At 53.7% G+C, this 20,644-nt stretch overlaps 1 protein-coding gene across 3 annotated transcripts in view; it reads right to left on the bottom strand.

Annotated features, from left to right (window-relative positions):
• The window catches only part of Unkl (unk like zinc finger), a 38,956-nt gene that overhangs the window by 18,111 nt on the left and 201 nt on the right, over positions 1 to 20,644 (bottom strand). Inside the window, exons 2-9 of one of the 3 annotated variants that reach the window (XM_027940955.2) lie at positions 19,429 to 19,638; positions 10,187 to 10,363; positions 9,319 to 9,452; positions 6,909 to 7,044; positions 5,417 to 5,534; positions 4,083 to 4,167; positions 3,091 to 3,176; positions 1,478 to 1,540 (exon numbers count right to left, since the gene is read on the bottom strand). In XM_027940955.2, coding sequence (XP_027796756.1) covers positions 1,478 to 1,540; positions 3,091 to 3,176; positions 4,083 to 4,167; positions 5,417 to 5,534; positions 6,909 to 7,044; positions 9,319 to 9,452; positions 10,187 to 10,363; positions 19,429 to 19,638 — 1,009 coding nt within the window. The remainder of the gene's footprint in view (positions 1 to 1,477; positions 1,541 to 3,090; positions 3,177 to 4,082; positions 4,168 to 5,416; positions 5,535 to 6,908; positions 7,045 to 9,318; positions 9,453 to 10,186; positions 10,364 to 19,428; positions 19,639 to 20,644) is intronic. The other 2 variants (XM_071605423.1, XM_071605422.1) reach the window with 2 other exon arrangements.

Here is a 20,644-nt window from a genome sequence, read left to right as displayed (position 1 = left end):
AAAAGGAATAGAAAGGTGGGGGGTGAATCTCCTATGAAAATCAAAGGGATATCAGCAGAGGAAAGGGACCAAGAGGTGGAGGGAGGAGGGAGGGTGGGTGCTGGGGAGTGGTACTGCCAAACTGTTACATTGTGTCCCATGTGCATGAAGGAACATGCAACAACAAATCCCAGCAGTATACACAGAACTTGTGGAACAAGGCCGGAGGGGTCAGGGGGCGCAGAGACCCATGCCTGCCAGCCAGGTCCTCCAGGCCGAGGCAGAGGATCATGAGTCCCAGGCCAGCCTGGTTTAGCAAGACGTCTCAAAATAAAAGTGCTGGGATGTGGCTCAGTGCTAAAGCACCCAACTTCAACTCTCAGTATCCCCAAGAAAAAGAAAAATACCTGATGGCTAAAAAATGCTCGCGGTCCATCTGAGCTGTGGGAAGAGGGTGCCGGCCAGCCACTGCACAGGGGTGCAGGCAGCGGGCCAGCGTGCACCTCCCACGGCTGCTCCAGAGGACATCAGGGCCGAGGAGGAACACATGCCTCGCTGAGGACCAAGCCAAGGCACACAGGCAGGAAAGGGAGCGGCCACCAGCTGCCCTGGGCCACGAAGAACTCGGAGGCCAGGCTACCCTAGAACCCCTCACAGTGCCCACTGCTATCTCACAGTAAAGGAGACCACGTCCCTGAGTCCTCAGGAGGTGGTGTCAGGAAACGTCCCTTCAGCACAAGCAACTGGGTCTGAACCAACGTCAGCTGTGCAGGAGAGGCCTGGGGCTGAGGACACCAAGGCCCACCACAGCCTCCCGAGGAGGGCGAGAGGAACTTCAGGGGACACACTGACAGGTGCCCCAGGCGGAAAAGTCCCTAGGAGGGGCCCAGGTCTGCTCCCAGGGACCAAGCCAGGCCTGTGAGGGCAGAGCGAGGCTGAATGGCGAACCCCAGCTCCATACTCAGGAGTCCTAGCTCCCAGGAATCTGGACGTGACCTGCTAACAGGGTCATTATTAGAGTAAGGTGAAGCCATATGGGGGGCCCTAATCCTCATGTATTGGGGTTCTAATGAGAGAGGATCAGGACATAGGCACACACAGAGGGTCAAGTGCGCGAGGACATGGACAGTGGCCCCAAGCCCAGGAGGAGGGCTCAGCAGGAAGCAGCCAGCCCGTGCCTTGCCCTGGGACTCAAGCCTCCAGCCTCCAGCCTCCAGGACTGAGAGTCCTAAGGTTCTGTAGCATGGGCTGCCCCATCTGTGGTGCTCCGTCACTTTGTCACATGCTGCAGCTGACTGACACCAAGGGGCTCTGATGGCACCTGATTCCCCCAACAGAAAATGTCAGGGGGTTTGGTGGTGGTGTTTCCAAGGTACCATACAAATGTTTTTAAACAGCAAATCAAAGGCCACATAGAGACAGGTAAGAAGAAAATTCTAGAACAGACATTAACCAGTGAGCAAACACCCTGACTGCCGCGTGCACCCTCAGGCTGTACCTGCTTGCTGTCGGGCTCCCCGGCTTTCTGGCTGCCTTCGGTAAGCAGGTCTCTGCGCTTTGGCTGCAACAGAAAAGCCCTGGTGTGGGAAAGGCGGGGAGGGAGCAGGGACTGAAATAGACACAAACGTAAGATTCACTGGGGGTTCGAAAATGCCAACTCTCAAAGCCTGGTGGGGCAGAAAGGCTCTCTGGAACCCCAGGGACTTCAAGGGCAAGGCCACAGAGCTGTGCCGTAAAGGGCCGAGTTTACAGCCCCATCAAAATGAAGAACAGGGGTTGCGGGTGGAGCTCAGGGATACGGCGCCCCTCGGTTCCATTCCCAGCACTGGCGGTAGAAGGAGAAAGATGCTGTGGTGCTGGATCCCAAGACCTTTGGGGTCTGCCTGGTGCAAGAGGTGCTGGGTCTGACCCTACACAGGAGGGTAGGTGTTGACCACGAGCAGCCCAGCTGTGCTTCCGGAGGGCACCTGTGGTGGGCATTTGAGGCAGCCCTGCAGAGGCCTGCCATGGCCACTGTCTCTGGGGGGAGGGTTTCACAGCACCATGACGTAGCCAAGGTGAGGCCATATGGGGGTGCTGGCAGCAGCCCAGGCCCCAAAGCACAGACTGTGCAGGGGACACTGACTTCCAACCCTCCTTGCAGGTAGGGATCCCTGCTGCCCAAGATGGGTGCTTACACTCCAGGGAGGGGCCCCAGGTCCTCCCTCAATGTGCGTGACCTGTAGACCCCAGTGCAGGAGGAGGTACTAGAGGCTGTGATGGAGGGTGACCCCCAAGCTCACCCACAGACCCCTCTGCAGCTCAGCTCAGGGGAAAGTCGTAGTACCTGCGGGGTAGACAACGCTAGGATGGGGTGTGGCGCAGGGCTTGCAGAGGATCAGGCACCCAGGGTCCACCCACATTCCGCACTCTGGAGAGCCAGCCACTCATGTGTGCCAAGCAGAGCAGCGTGACTGAGCGAGCTGGGGGGTTCCCACATCCCAGCAGGTCTCGGAAGCCAGCGGCAGGTTTTGCTCTATTTTTTTAATGCAGTGCTGGGGACGGAACCCAGGCCCTCCACGGGCTAGGCCAGCCTTTATCTGAGCTGTACCCGGCTCATCTTCACTGTTTTTTCTTGGTGCTAAGAACTGAACCCAGAGCTTCATGCATGCTAGGCAAGAGCCCTACTGCTGAGCCACTCCCAGGCCTTTCTGCTCTATTTATGAGACTGGGTTTTAATCCTGTACTGACTGCAGGTGGCCACCATGGGGTCTGTCCTCCAATGACTGCAGCAGTTTCTCTCTAGGTAGAAGACCCCCCTCATACAACACCCAGGACACTGAGGTGATGGGGGCGAGATGCCACCCCAGACCACAGTTTGCTAAAGATCTCCCCCCACCCAGGCTCCTGATGGCACCCATGGGGCTACGCAGAGACCAGAGAGGGTGGGCCTGCTAAGGACAGCCACAGCCAGGTGGCTTGCCCTGCCAGCCCAGGCGAGCATGTGGGCAGGAGAAGCCACCAACTCCCTGGGCTTTCAGCCACATGGCCCAGATATCACGTCCATCTCTGTCCCCAACAGTTCAATTGCACCCAACGACATGAGGCCTTCTCCCAGTGCCGTCCACTTACATTTCCAGGCTGGCCGCTGTGGGCCAAGGTGCTGTGGGTGGAGTTGAGATCGCGGCAGCCCCAGCCGCTTGCGGTCCCAAGGGTCTCTGCCAAGAAAGAGGAGCAGCGGGCACTGAGGAGCTGCTGGCTGCACACTCCACACACATGGGGTGATGGGCTCCCGTGAGGTAAGGCTGAATGCACACTGGTCAGTAGCAACCATCCTCCTATAGGATGGACAGCAAGACAGCAACAGGCCCTGCCCTCGGGCCTCAGGCCTTTAACGATGCTAACACCAAAGGAACAGGTGGGAACAGGGGTGGAAGGAGCTCAGTGGCAGGTGCCTGGGTGAAGCTCAGAAACGTAGAGACACAGACACAACTGGGCTCCTGCACAGAGTTGCTGCCCCACCTTATGCCAGTCACCTTAAGTGTCACTAAATCTTTAGAAAAACTAAACCAGGCGAGCTGGAGACGTAGCTCTGTGACAAAGCACTTGCCTAGCATGCTGGAGGCCTGGGTTCAACCCTGAGTACCACAGAAAACAACACACAAGAGTGAACAGGAAGAGCTGCCAAGCCCAGGGTCTCCTGAGGTTGGGGTGGACAGACACCCTCTCCACAAGGACACAGCCACTGAGCCCCAGCAGCACAGTAGGCTCAGGGCAAGGTGCAGGGGAGCGGTGAACAGCAGTGCGTGGTAGAAGGACCTGGCTCCCCAGGAGGCAGCTGGGGGCCCAGCAGGCCTGGAGACGGGGAACCTCCTGGGCTTCTCATAGTGCCCACCAGCAGCAGTGCAGAAGACAGGGTGCTGGGCTCACAGAGTGCTGACTGGCTTCCACCCTGGGAACCTGAGTGGGTGCCTCCACATGCCCCCAGCCCCCGACCCAGCGCTGAGGCCCGCTTTGCTTCTGCAGGCCTCGAGCTTGCTCTGGAAGGCCTGAAACTCCAGCAAGGCCCAGGGAGCCTTGGCACGTGCGTGTGCAGCCCCAGCTGTCCTCAGCTGTGTACTCACTGTCAACGTGTGCAAAAGCGCAGAAAGGACCCCGTGGGCAATAGCCGGTCTGGCGCATGTCGTTGCATTTGGTAGATTTGTAGATCTAGAAAACAAAGCATTGAGGCTGGACTAGATCTGGGCTTCCGTGAGACCAGAGCTGACACCATCACGGCACAAAGGAGACTCCAGATCACACCACGACAACGCCCAGGGCAGGTGTGGATGCCCAGCTATGTTTTAGATCTGGAATTTCCCCAAGGCCGCATGTTAGAAGGTGTGGTCCCCAGAGAGGTGCTGCTGGCAGGAAGTAGAACCTGGGGCGGGGTCTGGTGGGAGGTCCTCAGCTCCCCCCACTTGGCACTTGGCCTCTGGGTGAGTGGTTTTGCTTGGCCATGGCTCCCGTTGGCACGCTGCCCACTACTGGGCCCCGATTAGGCTACACCTCCAAAGCTGACAGAATAAACCTTTCCTCTGTAGTGACAGAAGCTGACATCCTTGGTCCTGAAGCCCCTCCTCCTTGAGAGCTTTCACAGGGGTGTGTGCCTGCAAGGCCTTTCCTGTGACCCTATCTGCTAAATCTCAGGCAGATGGCACTGCACTTGATGTGTCCTGTGAGGGACCCAAGCTCAGTTCCTGGAAGGCAGTAGGTGTTTCCACTCCAGACCCACGGCCACCTTGCTCAGCCAAGTCTCACCCTCAGGGCTGGGGGCAACACAGGGTCCTATGCTGCTGCTCAGGGAAGGAAAGGGACTGGCAATGCCCACCCATTGCCCTTTTGTTCCCCAGCCTGCCTGCACCCCCAGTTTTAGGGCCCTGAAGGGTTCTTCTTAACACAGACGCAAGAGTGCTCTGCTCGGCAACTGGGCAGCAAGGGTGAATCAGCAGGCCAGGGCCAAACACCCCTGAGGGATTCCAAAGGCCATGTCCTGCCCACTTAGGTGACCTCCACATCCCTGGGGATGGGCCGAGCTGGGCAGGTCACTCACCCAGGATTCAGGGTGCAGCCGTGGGCCTGTGGGCCCTGTGGATCTTTCTTGACTGATTTTAATTTATGTTCTTTTTTTTTAACATCTTTATTTATTTTTATGTGGTGCTGAGGATCAAACCCCATGCCTCACACGTGCAAGGCGGGCACTCTACCACTGAGCTACAGCCCCAGCCCCTTAATCCGTGTTCTTAAAAAGCATACTGTGGACCAACAGGCTCTCTGAGTCTTGGGCCCTTCCAGTAAGTCACAAACCCAAGGGTAGTCTCAGGGACCCCAGAGGCAGCCAGAGGGGAGTCGCCCCACCTCTCCCTTCCCAGGCCATGGATGACCCTGGCTAGAGGGTAGGCCCTGCCCTGGCACCTACCTCCGGGTGGAACTGTTGCTCCGTGCGGGAATGGCAGTACTGGCAGCTGTCCCCACCATCGCACCGTGAGGGCTCCCCCCACTCGTCCCCATGCTTGACACTGGGGCAGGGTGTGGACCTGGAGACAAGGGCAGTCACTGGAGGACACGTCTCCTGGGCGGAGGGCAGAGTGTCCCTGCAATGCTTCTGCCCTGCTTTGGGACAGAGGAAATCAGGACAAGTACCAACCTGAAGCCAGTAAGGAGGACGGGAGCCTGTCCACTCCCCACGGAATCCCACCAAGCCAGCATGAAAGGCCCGGGAAGTTGCTGGGCCAGCTCATGCCGCTGCTCCAGAGTGGACTCTCAGAATTTTATATATATATATATATATATATATATATATATATATTTTTTTTTTTTTTTTCTAGTTGTTGATAGACCTTTATTTTATTTATTTATATGAGGTGCTGAGGATCAAACCCAGTGCCTCACACATGCTGGGCAAGTGCTCTGCCATGAGCTACAACCCCAGCCCCCGAGTCTTGAGAATTTTGATCCCTCCACTTGAAAATCCTAAGCAAACAGCTAAGGTACCAGGGCCTCGCCCCCTGGAGCGCCCTCTGGTCAGCACACCTCACTGCTACTTACTTGGACTTAATGGAAAACTCCCACCCGAGACCTTTCCTTTTTCCTTTCATGATTTCCACCCCTCCCACGAGGGGATGCACAGTTTCTCAGGAGAGCAGGCGGCCAGAGCTTTGGATGGCCGCTCTGTGGCTCTATGTTCAAGTCCCTCTCTGAGCTACTGGGGAAGAGCAACGAACCATAAGCCAACCCCCTCTCTCTCCTGGGCATGCAGGGGCACCGACTATCACCAGAGGGCACTCTGCAGAAAGAGGCTGAACATGGGCAATGGGGCTGGAGGCAGGCCCAGGAAGGTTCAGCAGCCCAGATGCCCGTGGGGCCAGGGGTGGGGAAGGCACTGGGAGGGGGCTGGAAGAAGGCAGCCTGGCCTGGAAAGACAGCAGGGCTGCCCGATGCCCAGGTCCAGGTGGCCTGGAAAGACAGCAGGGCCACCTGGTGCCCAGGTCCAGGTAGGACCCGAGCTCACAGGCAGGCCAGGGCAGGGGAGCGCTAGGCCAGCCTCAAGGACCCAGCGCTCTGACTGCCAGCCCTGAGGCAGAACCCACCTCCTGGGCCTCCATCCTGCCTCCAACAAGCCCCACCTCAAGACACCTTCCTCTCCTAAGGGCTGAAGCTGCTGCACGCACCCCCACTGCAGGCACTCCCAGAGTGGGAGCAGTGAGGAGGCAACCCACCCCCCACAGAGCAACAGGTGACAGCAGGGACACAGAGGAGCAGCCACATGCCCCTGTACCTGCCCAGGGTGGCGAGGGGCCCAGAGACTGGGAGCAGCTGGGCTTGACACAGGATGCACGTGCACCTGAAGGGCCCCAACGGGTGCGACACCTGCAAAACAGGCCAGCGTCCCTGGGCCTGGCCTGGCTCACCTGTACTGGAACCTCCTGGGGTTCCGCCGGCGGTCCCTGCTGTTGTGGTAGTGTGGGCAGGCATAGCCCTGGCGGCACAGGCGTGGTGGCTTAGGGCACTGCTCAGTCTTGTAGCTGCCCAGCACAAAGTTGGTGTCTGAAACACAGACGCACAGATCCCTGGCCCCACGTGCTCACAGCAACACGGGCACAACAACAAGGTAGCCAAATGGCCCATGTGTCCATCCACGTGACGGAACATCGCTCAGCCACAAGGAGCCAGACACCGACACCCATGCAAGGAGAATGTCCAAGGACACGGAGGGGGAGAAGCCAGCTGTGGGGCCACACTGAGACCCCACGCATGAAGGTGCACAGAACAGGGAAACGCAGAGGCAGACACATGACCGGCTGCCCCAGCTAGGGAAGGCAGGAGGGTCTGTAGCAGGCCCAGGATTCCGAGTGAGGGGAATGTTCAAAGCGGACAGAAGTGATGGTCATGGGAATGTGCTAAGAACAACTGATGCAGGCCCTTTGAAATGCTGCTGTTAGCCCTAACACGAACCCAGCTCAGGTGCCAGGACGTGCTGGTCTGTGGGTATGGCAGCCGTGGGAGGCAATCCACTCTGCGGCCGGCAGTTGGGCAGGGAGCACAGGGAAAATGTGGACCTAAAACTGCTCTAAGAAATAACATGTACTTAAAAAAAAAAAAACAATTGAGTTTATGGCATTCAAATTTTATCTCAAAGGAAGAAAAAAAACCAGGAGTCATTTAAAAGCAGTAAGTGCTGGGTGAAGGTTTCTGGAAGCCACCTCCTCTCTCTCCTTCCTCCTGCTTAGCCTGAGTCTCTCCCGCTGGAGTCCAGCCTATCCAACAGCCATGTGGGGCCCATCACCTTCCGCCCAAGGGACTAGACTAAGTGTCCACTTGGAGCTGGAGTCAGGGTTCTGCCCACAGGGCAGCCGACAGCAGAACACAAAAGGAACCAGGCAAGCAGACCCAGGCACGGTTTCAGGCCACAGCCTGTCCCCCAGAGCTCAGTTCCAGCATCCATCTCTGACCTGGGGACAGACTCGTGCAGAAATCCCTTTGGGACACAGAGGAGGGTCTCTGGGATGCAGAGCAGGTATCCCTGCTCCCTGCCCAATATCCTCAATGTGCCCTGAGGCCACAGCCTGTCGGCACTGCCCTTGAAGTAGAGAGGGAGCTGAACCCACAAAGTCCAGGGGGAGGGCAGCTACAGGGAGGAGGCAGAGTCGGGAGGGAATCAGGAAAAGCCTCCACAATACGGTTACTGATTTACCCCAGGACTCACGGCAGCGAGCCACTTGCCCCTCCAGGGAGGAAATGCGTGTGGAGGAAGAGAACCCGCACTGCAGCTCCAGAGCATCAGCCACGCACAGGAAGCTTTGGCTGTGCAAGGGGGAGGACTATCAGAACCCAAGGAGACTCCGCTGCCAGCAGGAGCAAGGCATGCCTGTCATCCCAACTACTCAGAGGCTGAGGCAAGAGGATCACAAATTCAGGGCAGCCTCAGCTGGCCTGTGGGTATGGCGGCAAGACCCTGTCTCAAAATAAAATAAAAATGGCTGCAGGGAGACTGAGGCTGTGGCTCAGTGGTAGGGCGCTTGCCTGGAACGTCTGAGGCACTGGGTTCAATCCTCAGCACCATATAAAAATAAATTGATTAATTAAAAGTATTGTGTCCACCTACAACTAAAAAAAAAAGAAAAAAGAAAAGAAAAAAGGGCTGAGAGTGTAGCACCATGATAGCATGCTCCTGGGTTCCATCTCCAGTGCCAAAATAAATGAAGGAACTTCACTACCCATATTACATGTTGGAACAGGCAGACCCTGGGAGAGAGAGGTGCAGGCTGGTGATGCCAGGGCTGGAGGGGGCAGGCTCATGGGCATGCACCTCCAGGTGACGAGAACATCCTGGAACTAAAGGGTAGTGGCACAACACTGTGAGTGCACTAAATGCCACTTTATTTTTTAAATTATTTTTTGTGGCTCTGAGGATGGAAAGGGCCTCACACATGCTAGGCAAACACCCTGCCTTTGAGCTGCAGCCCAGCCCTGAACTGCTCACTTTAAAATGGTGAGGTGGAGCTCCAGTCCTGCGTTCTCAATCCTTATCCTATGTGGATTCTAGGTCTGAGGCAGAGCATGAGTAAGAAGAGCCTGGGGTACAGCATCAGAAAGCAATGAAGATACCAATGTTCAAAGTGTTGTGTTAAAGACGTCAGGAGAAATTGAACAAGCTCCCACTGGCCAAAATTGGGGCAATCTGCATATTAATAAAGATAACTAATCAGACTGAAACACATTATAAAAAATTACATATATGTATAATTCACCCTGTATGTCACCTTACAAACACAAATGAACCAAGCAGGTCCCAAGTGGAAGGCAGCAGCAAGGGCTTACCTTGCCACCGGGGGTCCTCTCCCAGGATCTTTTCAATCATGGCCTGGCTGGCCAAGACCCCAGGCTGCAGATCAGGCACGCCGTCCCCACTGCCGGGCTGACCATTCTGCAGGGCTTCCTGGGCCTGCAGCTCCCTGTAACCAACAGCACAGTGGTCACAGCTCTGCAGCATCCCAAGCCCTTTCATGGGGAGAGGAAGGCAAGAGAATGCCCAGCTCCAGAATCACTGGGCTGCCACTCCATGCATTCTGCCTCTGGACCATTCAGGATGGGGTCGCCACAGCCTTGGGGCTGCTCTCTCCTGGGATGACAGTAGTCCCAACCCAAATCCTAACCACACAATAGCTGTGCTTTGTTTAGGAAGGACTTGCCAGCAACTTAGGAGGCTGAGGCAGGAGGATTGCTAGTTTGAGGCCAGCCTGGGCAACTTACCAAGACCCTGTCTCACAATAAAAAACAAGGGCTGGGGTTGTGCCTCAGTGATAGAGCACTTGCCTAGCATGTGTGAGACCCTGGGTTTGATTCTCAATACCACATATAAATAAATAAAGATCCACTGACAACTAAAAAAAATTTTTTTTAAATTAAAAAAAAAACAAAATGGGCTGGAGATGCAGCTCAGAGCATTCCTGGGTTCAATCCCTAGTACCAAAGGGATTGCTAACAAAGGGAGGACTGGCTTTCCTGCAGCAGCCCACACACAAGTGTGAGTTTACGACCCATCTGCTGAGCACCATGGGATACAGAGGGAAATACCAAGTCTGAAGAGAAGAGCAATTTTCACATGAGAAATAAACTGGGCTTCAGAAAGAGAGGTTTTGGACCAGTGATGCTGGAAGCAACAGGAAGGTGAGCTGGTCTCACTCACCTGATGTCACACACGGGCGGCCGCAGGTCCAGGGGGCCATGTGCAAAAGCACAGTGTAGCCCGTTTTTCACACAGTGGCCGCGCGCGTCCGTCTCGTGGATACATGTGCCCGTCTTGTAGTAGCGCAGGTGGTACTTGCGTTCTGTGTCCCCAGTTGTTCTGTGCAGGTAGGGACACCTGGAAGCAGAGGGGCAAGCACTCCGTGTGGCTCCTGTGGGCTGGAGACAACCTGAGCCTCGCTGCCACCTTGTTCAACACCTGGGAGCAGCTGACTCCGTTCTCCAGGCAGACATCTGGTCTGACTGCAAGGAGCTGTGTTCTGGAATGAGCACCTGCTTTCCTATTTTGGGATCCTTCCCTTCAGCACTCCCTTGTGGCAAAACCCTCAGTTATGCACAGAAGAGCAAGCTGAATTTCCATGAAAATCATCCTTCTTAGTTTTTTTTTTGTTTTTTTTTTTTGTACTGGGGATTGAACTCAGGGGCACTCGACCACTGAACCACATCCCCAGCCCTATTTTGTATTTTCTTTAGAGACAGGGTCTCACTGACTTGCTTACCGCCTCGCCATTGCTGAGGCTGATTCTGAACTCTCTATCCTCCTGCCTCAGCCTCCCGAGCTGATGGGATGACAGGCATGTGCAACCACGCCTGGCTCCTTCTTAGCTTTTAGATGAATTCTTTACATTTGAGTTTGCACCTTGCACTCAGGTCATGTCATTTCCCTGACCAGTCATACTGAGAATGGTGGTGGCCTCTGTGTCCCAGCTCCTGTGCCTTTGGGACTCCAAGATGGAGAGGGGGAAGGGGCCTAGGGAGAACACAGGGCCCAGCACATGGCAGGGAAGAGGCTCCTTGGGAGCCAGGCTGGGAGAGAAGCAGGGGAGTGCAGATGGGGTGATGCCATACATCCCTCATGGCCACACAGCAGGTCTGGGACTACATGCACCAGGCAGCTCCTGCAGCAGGACAGGGTGTGGGAATGGGGTTCACACTGAAGGGGTGGAGCAGGAGCAGAGATGATCTGGAAGGTTCCAGCATTTGTGACGCACAGGAGCTTTGGGCACCTCCAGGTTGGTCCCACCAGAACAGCTTTGCAAACAGGAGAGGAGAGGGCACATGCAAAGAACCTGCTTCCCTCCCAGCCTGGCTCTCGCGGGGCCTTCCCTGACATGACTAGGCCCTGTGCTTCTCCCTGAGGAGCAAGGCAGAGAAAGCAGGGGTCCTCATCACAAGCACCCAAATTTAAGGACAAGGATCTTTACCTCTCACTATTGTCCATGTCTACCTTGCCAAGGACAGAGCTGCAGGCCTGAGTGTGGCTGGGGACACCTGGTCTAACCCTCTATGCTACAGGATGAGAAATGGCAGCTTGGCGTTCATGTGCTGCTGCAGGCCCAGGGTGGGGGGCGGCCAGCCCTGCTGTGCTGATGGCAGCAGGCCAGGCACAGCATCAGCCTGCGGTGTGAGCTGGCACCACACCAGCCACACCCCTTCCAGGTTCTCATAGGTCACTGCTCAGGGCACTGTTTCTGCACCACACCATTGCTATGGCAACCACAGCACTGGCTGAGGCCTCCCCTCCCCAGCACAGAGGGGCTCCCACTACCTGGCACTACCCTCTGCTGGGCCAGCACCTCTGTTCCTTGCACCACTTCAAAGCTTGAGCTGACCTTAAGGGTTGTTTTGGTTTTTTTTTGGTTTTGGTACTGGAGATTAAATCCAGGAGTGCTCCACCTCTGAACTACATATTGAAACAAGGTGCTGCTGAATTGCCAAGGCTGGCCTCAAATTTGAGTCCTCCTGCCTCAACCTCCCAAGTTGCTGGGATACAGGCCTGTGCTACTTTGCCTAACTTGACCTTAAGCTTATTTATTTATTTATTTATTTTAAGTGGTTTTACTTATTTATTTTTGTGGTGCTGGGGACTGAACCCAGGTCCTTGTGTATATGAGACAAGCATTCTACCAATTGAGCTGTATCCCCATCTGACCTTTAATGTAAAGAAAATACCTTGGCCCCAGGGATATCTAAGAAGCAAGAAGGGGGTTGGGGCTGAGGGGGCTGGGGCTGGGGCGGCTTAGTGGCAGTGCACTTGCCTAGCATGTGTGAGGCATTGGGTTCGATCCTCAGCACCACATAAATAATAAAGGTCCACTGACACCTAAAAAATATTAAAAAACAACAACATAAAAAAGATGGCAGAGTGGCCCCCTGCTCCCTGGACAACCAGGGAGGAGAAGGAGGGAGCCCCTTGTGTCCTGGTGACAGGTGTGATCTCAATCCCACTCAAAACTGACCAGACTGTGGTTAAAACAGCTGCTGATGTCATGGCACTGTGGTGCCACCAGACATAGCTCAGCCACCGTGCTCTGGACCATGATCCAGCTCAAGAGGAACAGGGACTCCAGCCAAGTCTTCAGGAGCACAGCCCACTTCCTTCAAAAAACTCTCACGTAGAACAAGGGTGGGTTCCCGGACCCACCCAGCGAGTCTGATCAAGTACAGGGAGGCTTCAGCTCAAGCCAGTGTGCGCCACACTCCCCAGAGGGCCCGCCCATCAGAACTTCCCAGGAACTGCACTTGAGAGCCACCGGGCTTTGAGGGACCCGGTGAAGTACGGTGCCCCAGCTTTTAGGAGCACAAGCACAGCTGGCAGCAAAAACACAGCACAGCAACACCAAGGGGCAGTGGCAAGAAAAGCAGAGGCACAGAGAGGAGGAGGAATGGCTTCCCAGCAGCTGCCGAAGGCAAGCCTTGGGAGAGCTGGGGGCATCTCAGACCTGCTCCTGCCCTTCCTCTCGAACGCTGGGCAACAGGGTCCTGGGATAAGCCCATGCCCCACACTCCCCCAGCCTCTGGCTTCCAGGGGCTGCTCTTCTCAGTGGGTCAGGGACCCCTCACCAGCCACAGCCCTGCAGCAAGCCCACCTTTGCCCCAGATCCCACAGATCTGATTAGGGAAGGAGGTCCCCCCCACCCCTCACATTCTTGTGTGGGTTCTTTGGATCTAGGAACCCAATTAAAATAAGAGCCGATTAACCAGAGAAAAGCATATGAGTTTTATTAATGTGTACACGGGATCTTCACAAGAGAGGCTAGTCTGAAGAAATGGCCAGAACACATGCTTCTGCATTTTTCAGACAGAAAATGCATGATGGAGGAAAGAGAGCACAATGGGTCTCTGAATGGGGTGGGAAAACTCTAGGGATGCTACTGAGGGACACAGGGAATGGAAGCTCCTAGAAGGTGGGGGCTGCTTTGAGCGTGTTTATTCAGGACCATCAAAGCAGGACCCTGACCTTTGGTCTCCAGTGCTCAAGGCAATTTTCTGGCTTTGGCATGAGAAGGACACCCCTTACCAGCATGTCTTTATGGCAGTGCAGGTAGGAAAGACAGTCCTAACAGTCTTTTCTGGTCACTGTGGCTCAAGAGGCTTTAGCTCCAATCAACCAACCTAACATCAACTGGGCATGTCCTGAGATACCACCTTACCTCCCCAGCACCCTCTCTGCACCTGCCATGCTGAGCCCCAGCTTCCTCCAGCTCTGCTCCACCCAGGGTGGGAGGAACTGGAGCACTGTCACTCAGAGGCTCCACACTTCAGCCTCAGGAGCTTTATTACAGATCCCAGCTAAGGTGGCTCCTTGTAATTCCCTTAAGCCAAAGAACTGTTTCTTCTCTTAAACATTACATTTATGGTTGGGCCTGCCCTTGGCTTCCTCATTTACGCAACCATGGCTCATAGTCACCTGCAGGGCATGCAGCTCTCATCTAAGCCTCAGGTCCTGTGACTTGTCACAGGAAACACCACAAAAAGGTCTCTCCATAGAAACACTAGGTGCAAGACAAGTATGGTACGAGCTCCAATAGTAGGTCTTTCTTAGAAACTCAGAAAGTAGCAAGGACCTCCCACCAGTTCCTGTAAAATTACACCTGGGAATTCCAGTCTACTCAGAGCCAAGGCTCACCTAGACAAGGCACCCCTGTTCCAGATCCCCAAATGTCAAACCAGGGGAGCCTGGGAAGGGCTACACTGCAGGGCGAGTGAGAAGAGGAGGCCACTCCACTGCAGGGGCCCCCAAATAGGAGGCAGACCTGCATGCCAACAGCAAAAGTTGAGCCCCTCTGGTTGGTTGAGCCCAATTTTTATTGAAAACAGGAAAAACTGAAGGTGGTCTAGTGGTCCACCCCCTAGGGACAATGGCAAGAGAAAGGCTAATAAAAGGAAGAGGGTTACTTTGTACCTTGCAATAGCTGGGGACTATCTGAGTTTTTTCAAACTACAATGGATCTCTGGAGAAGCCCCTCAGTTCCTTTGCTAATTATATAGATCAGAACCAAAAATTATTCAAAAGCAAAAAACAAAGCTGGGACTGTGGCTCAGTGGTAGAGCACTTGCCTAGCATGCATGAAGCACTGGGTTCAATCCTCAGCACCACATAAAAATAAACAAATAAAATAAAGGCATTCTGTCCATCTACAATTACAAAAAAAAAAAAAAAAATTAAATAGATAAAAAAGCAAAAAGCAAAAAAGGCCAGGAATGGTAGCACTGCCCTTTAATATCAGTGAGTTGGAAGGCTGAAGCAGGAAAATGGCAAGTTCCACGAAGCCAGTGGTGGCAACTTGGTGAGACCCTGTGTTAAAAAATAAAAAGGACTGGGGATAGCTGGGCACTGTGGCACACACCTGTAACCCCAGCACCTGGAGAGGCTGAGACAGGAGGATCATGAGTTCAAAGCCAGCCTCAGCAACTTTGCAAGGCACTTATCAACTCAGCGAGAAGCTGTCTCTAATAAAATATTTTAAAAGAGCAAGGGATGTGGCTAAGTGGTAGAGAGCTTGCCTAGCATGCACGAGGCACTGGGTTCTATCCCAGCGCCACATACAAAAACTAAATAAACAAAATAAAGGTATTGTATCCATATACAAGTAAAAATATATTTAAAAAAAAAAAAAAAGGACTAGGGATGTGGCTCAGTGGTAGAATGTGGTTCAATCTTCAGTATGGTAAAAAATAAAAAATGCACCCTCCATTCACCGAAGCGTGTGCACGTATTCTCGTGCAGGTAGGAGGTGCCAACCACCGTGGGCTCGAGTGTGAAAACCCACGTGCGGAATAGAAGCAGCTTGGGACTGGGGGCCAGACGCCCGGGCCAAGGCCCTTTCTCGGAAAGCAGCTTGCCGGCTGTATCTGTGGCCAGACCCCAGAAACCTCCGCAAAAGAGGCGTTTTCCTTATAGTCCGCGCAACACCTGGGGCGCGCGGTGGGAACGCAGACCCCTCGCCAGAACTCGCGCCCCACACGGTTCCTGGCCCCACAGCCTACGCGGTCCTCGCGCCACTGGGAGGCTGGTTCCCACGGGGGTGGGGCGTCAGTACATGTGACCCGGGACGGCCAACCATGGCCCGCGCAGGGAAAGGGGCGTGTCCGCCAGAACAAAGGGCACGTAGACCTTTCAGAGGGGCTGCAGGGTCAAAAGCAGGCTGGTGCTGGGGTGGCGACTGTGGGAGAGCCCAAGGGTGGCCCCTATGAAGAGGGTCGTGAGAAGAGAGGCGACAATAAGGGAGTGACTGGTGACAGCAGGAGTGACGGAGGTGGGTGCCCACGAGGGGTATGTGGAAGGACACTCCAGGCACCATGGAGGGATGACAGGGAGGAGTAAAAGAGGGTGACCACTGAGAAAAGGGGGTGATGGTGGAGGTGATGGTGGGAGTGCCAAAAGAGGAGGGATAACTGAGAAGTGACAGCAGAACTGCCAATCAAGTGACAGCTGGAGTGCCAGCCCTCCTGGGGTTCCCATCCCTCTCTTGCCCCAAGGTGTGCTCAGACAGTGTCAAGAACACTTACTTTGCCTGACACGAGCTGAGGGGTCTTTGCTTTTTGATGCATATTCATGTTTTTAAAATAATAGGTTGGGTGGGGCACAGTGTCGGAGCACTTGTAATCCCAGCGACTCAAGAGGCAGGATGATCAAAAGTTCGAGGCCAGCCTCAGCAACCTAGCAGGACCCTCGGCAACTTGGCAAGATCCTGTCTCAAAATAAAAAATGAGAAACAGCTGGGGATGTAGTTCAGTGGTAAAGTGCCCCTGAGTTCAGTCCCCAGTACTGAAAAAAGTAATAGGTTAGTAATACATATGCCCAAGATAGAAATTTCAAGAACTAATGATCTGAAATAAAAGAAAAGCCCCATCCTTTCTCTGAAAGGTACTATCTATTTACAATTTCCATGGCAACCTTGTGAAACCAGAATATGTAATTCAGTGAGATAAACTGTCAATTCCATGTGTGCAGGGATGAGAAAGTCCCTCTGCTGTGGATGGAGCAGTAATTACTAAGGAGAGAGTCCCAGGGGAGGCAGCCTGTCAAACACTCTGGAAGGGATAAAGCAAGTCATTTCATGTACTCAACAAAAATTAGAAACAAAACCTTTAATAAAACACACAGAATGCATCCAACACATCAAACCAGCATCCTAGTCCCACTTCTGTGTCTCAGTGATAAACTTCAAGCCATTTCAGCTGAATATTGATGCATCTGCAATAAGTGCATGTCATCAAATTACTTATTGAGCACAGCTAATGTTGACAACTTCTTAACAGGTGTCCACTGTAGCACTGTTCATTCCAGTAAGAACTAGACACCACCCAAATGCCCAGAAAAAGACTGAATTAACACTAAGATATCCAAGATCTGGAACCCAAAACTGCTGGTAAAAGGGCACTCTGGGATGGGGATGTAACTCAGTAATACAGCACCTGCCTAGTGTGCACAAGTACCTCAGTAGCGCACACATACCACACATACATATACACACAAAGGGGGGGCTTTTTTACATTAAAACCATCACCAGGAAATAAAACCAAAGAGTTCCCATGCCTGATTCTTGGATGGAGTCAGACAAGCCAGGTACTGACCTGGTCTTGCACTCCAGTAGATACCAGCTCCAGGCTCAGGCACTAGCGCCCAAGGAGACCAGGAGAGCTGGGCAATTAGAAACTGAGCCTAGGCCTTAGACAGAAAATCACCTATTTTCTAAAGGCATATTTGCAGGAAGCAGCTGCTCAAAAAGCAATTAAATAAAACAGTTCTAGGAGAACACCATCTAAACTAGGTGGAGCCAGATACTCTAGCAGGTTAACAGCAACTGTTTAATGACCTGGTGTTCCACGAAAAACCATTCAGCCAGTGTAAAGAATTTATGAGGGCTGGGATGTGGCTCAGTGGTGGAGCACTTGCCTGGCATGTGTGAGGCACTGGGTTTGATCCTCAGCTTCACATTAAATGAATAAATAAATGGTATTGTATCCATCTACAACTAAAAATATTTTTTAAAAAAAGTTTATGAGGGCTGGGGATATAGCTCAGTTGGTGGAGTGCTTGCCTCGCATGCACAAGGCCCTGGGTTCAATCCCCAGCACCACACACACACACACAAAAAAAAAACAGTTTATGAGATGATCACCATAGATCAAGTTTACTCTCTAGGTGGGTGAGGGGGCACACACCTGTAATCCCAGCAGAGGGAGGCAGGAGGATTGAAGGTTAGAGGCCAGCCTCAGCAATTTAGTGAGACCCTACCTCAAAATAAAAATAAAAAAATAAATAAGGCTAGGGATGTACCTCAGTGGTAAAGTGCCCCTGGGTTCAATCCCCAGTTAATTTTTTTTTTTTTAACTTCCTGAAGCCTGGTGCTGTAGTACACACCTTAATCCCAGCAATTCAGAAGGCTGAGGCAGGATGATTCTGGGGTCTGGAAATGTGGTTCAGTGGTAGAATGCCTAATGTGAGACCCTGGGTTAGTTCCCCAGCACTTGGCGGGGGCAGGGAGTGTTCCTGGGCAGCTTAGCCAGATCCTGTCTCAAAATAAAATTTTAAGAAAGGGTTTGCCTAGCATGTGCAAGGCCCTGGGTTCAAGTCCCAGTATAATGCACACTGAAGTTTACTTTCTAGTCACTGGAAGTAACTTTTTTTTTTTTTTTAAATAAAGGGAAACAGATCACACATGGGTCTCTGTGTTGTACCATGAGAGCTATCATCAAAAGAGGGGCACCCCCAAAATCAAAACCCTTCAAAGGGTCAGGAGATGCAGTCTTCAAGACTGACTGTCACCTCACCTCCAGGCAGGAATAGGCCACCCCTTGCCTTCCCCAAACAAAAAAAGACCACACCTTCTAATACCACCTTGAACCCTCATGGGAACATACCACCTGGCTTGGACTTTCCCTATTTCAAAATAAAGACATCTGTTAATAACACCATTAGAAAAGGCATTAAAAAAATCAATCCAAACAAACCCTGATTTCTTTAACTTTCAAACTGTTACATAAACAACAGTCTGCAAATAAAATAATTTCCTATTAACTGTTTATTTTATTATTTTTTTTAAATGTGAGGGAGCCCTTCAACACTTTGCATGATTCCATGACCACTTTGAAATCTTTCAGTTTTTGAAATATGTAATATGAAATTCTTTTTTTTTAAAGAGAGAGAGAGAGAGAATTTTTTTTAATATTTATTTTTTAGTTCTCGGCGGACACAACATCTTTGTTTGCATGTGGTGCTGAGGATCGAACCCGGGCCGCACGCATGCCAGGCGAGCGCGCTACCGCTTGAGCCACATCTCCAGCCCCTCCTATTAACTTTTTAAAAATTAAAGTACCCATGTAACCATGTGATACAAGCCTGTATCCTAAGGACTCAAGAGGCTGAGGCAGGAGGATCCCAAATTGGAGGGCAGCCTCAGCAACTAGGTGAGACCCAGCCTCAAAATAAAATAAAAAGGTCTGGGGAGGTAGCTCAGTGATAGAGCACCTGGGTTCAATCCTTAACACCATTCAGGCACATACAAAAACTAAGCATGTAAAAGGTAAGAAAGGAAACATTCCCACAACTTCTATAGTGTGAGCAAACATTCTGACACACTCTGACCTAAAGCAACTACTCAAAATGATCCTAAACCTCAAAGCCACATCTACTGTGGGGTGATCCTAAGGAAGGAATGTGGAGAATGGGGAGGAAATCAAGAAGGAGAAGTGAAGCGGATTCAGTTTGAACTACATGAGTCATATCTAAAATGCGCAGGATGCCTCCCCAACTGACCCAAACCCACCCCAACACTGGAAGACTTCAGGGTAAACTCCTCCAACAGGTACCAGGCGCTGAACAGAACCTGGGTGCCTGCTGACAGCACGCCCAGGCCATGTCCAGGCCCACAGTGCCCACGCGGGCCCACTTACTCGTCGCCGTCGGGGCACAGGCCGGTGGCCTCGTCGTACTTGGAGCAGTACACATCAGGGCTGTAGTTGAAGGTGCCATCGCGCCTGCGGAGGGGTCTGCGCCGACGCTGATTTAGGAAATGCCAATGGAAACAGGTGAACGGCCTGTGCTGGCCACACTTGTGCTGTACAAACAGGGAGCACTGCTCCGTCCTAAACTCCTTTAGATACCTGGAAAGACAAACAGCGTTGCGGTCGCCGGTGGGCGGCCCCACGGACTCGTGGACAGGGGCAGGTTCCTTGCCTGGTTGGGGGGTGGTGCCACGACCCTCACTGGGCGCCCAGATCCCCACCACCTCTCAGAGCTCAGATGATCCCAGGCGGCCCAACCCGCCTGGGCGCGAACTCTCCGACCCCAGGCACGACTCGCAGATGCAACAGAGAGGATCCCCGCAACCCCATCCAGCTGGGTTCTGAACCCGAGGTGCAGTGGTCCATCCCAGTCACAACACGCCCCAAACCCATCCCCCCCCAGGCCTATATGACTCCAGGTGACTGAACACCCGGGGGGCGTTCCCGGGCCCCAGGCGGCAGCTCCCAAACCCCAAACGCGGTTCCCGAATCCAGGCGCAAAGCCCCTGTCTCGTAGCCCAGCTGACCCCAGAGAAGCGTACCCTAGCCCCGCCTGGGAAGGTTCTCCAGTCCCAGGCACGGTCCCCAGAACACAGGCGCGACTTCCCATACCCACACACAGTCAGTCCTCCATCCTCAACCCTAGGCACGCCTCCCCGTTCAGATTCCAGATGGCCCCCAGGCGCTACTCCCCAGACACCAGGCGCAGCTGCCCATCACTAGTGCAGACGCGACCCTCAGCCTTAGGTGCTGCACAGCGATCTGAGAGCCGAGATGCCCACTGCGACCCCAGGCGCGGCCTTCCGCCCACAATCCAGGGACCACCCCAAATCCTGGGCGCCGCCTCTCGATTTCAGTCAGCGGCAGCCTGTGTGCAGACAGTCGTGCGCCCATCCAGAGCCCTGGAGCGCCTCAGCACCCTAACCCAGGCCCTATTCCTCGATCCCCAGCAAGCGACGCGTGGACCCCGAGCGCAGGCGCGCGCCCCCGCCCCGGCCAGGGACCACCCCAGGCCCCGGGCGCCGCCTCTCCCCTCGGGCGCCGGCGCTCGCGTGTGGACTGCCGCAACCCCTTAGTCCAGTGCCGCCGGCCAGGCGGCGGGGGC

Source organism: Marmota flaviventris, chromosome 19 (genome assembly GCF_047511675.1).
Source record: "Marmota flaviventris isolate mMarFla1 chromosome 19, mMarFla1.hap1, whole genome shotgun sequence".
Classification (NCBI taxonomy): domain Eukaryota; kingdom Metazoa; phylum Chordata; class Mammalia; order Rodentia; family Sciuridae; genus Marmota; species Marmota flaviventris.
Note: the sequence above shows the minus strand (reverse complement) of the source record. Positions and strands in the feature narration are given on the sequence as shown.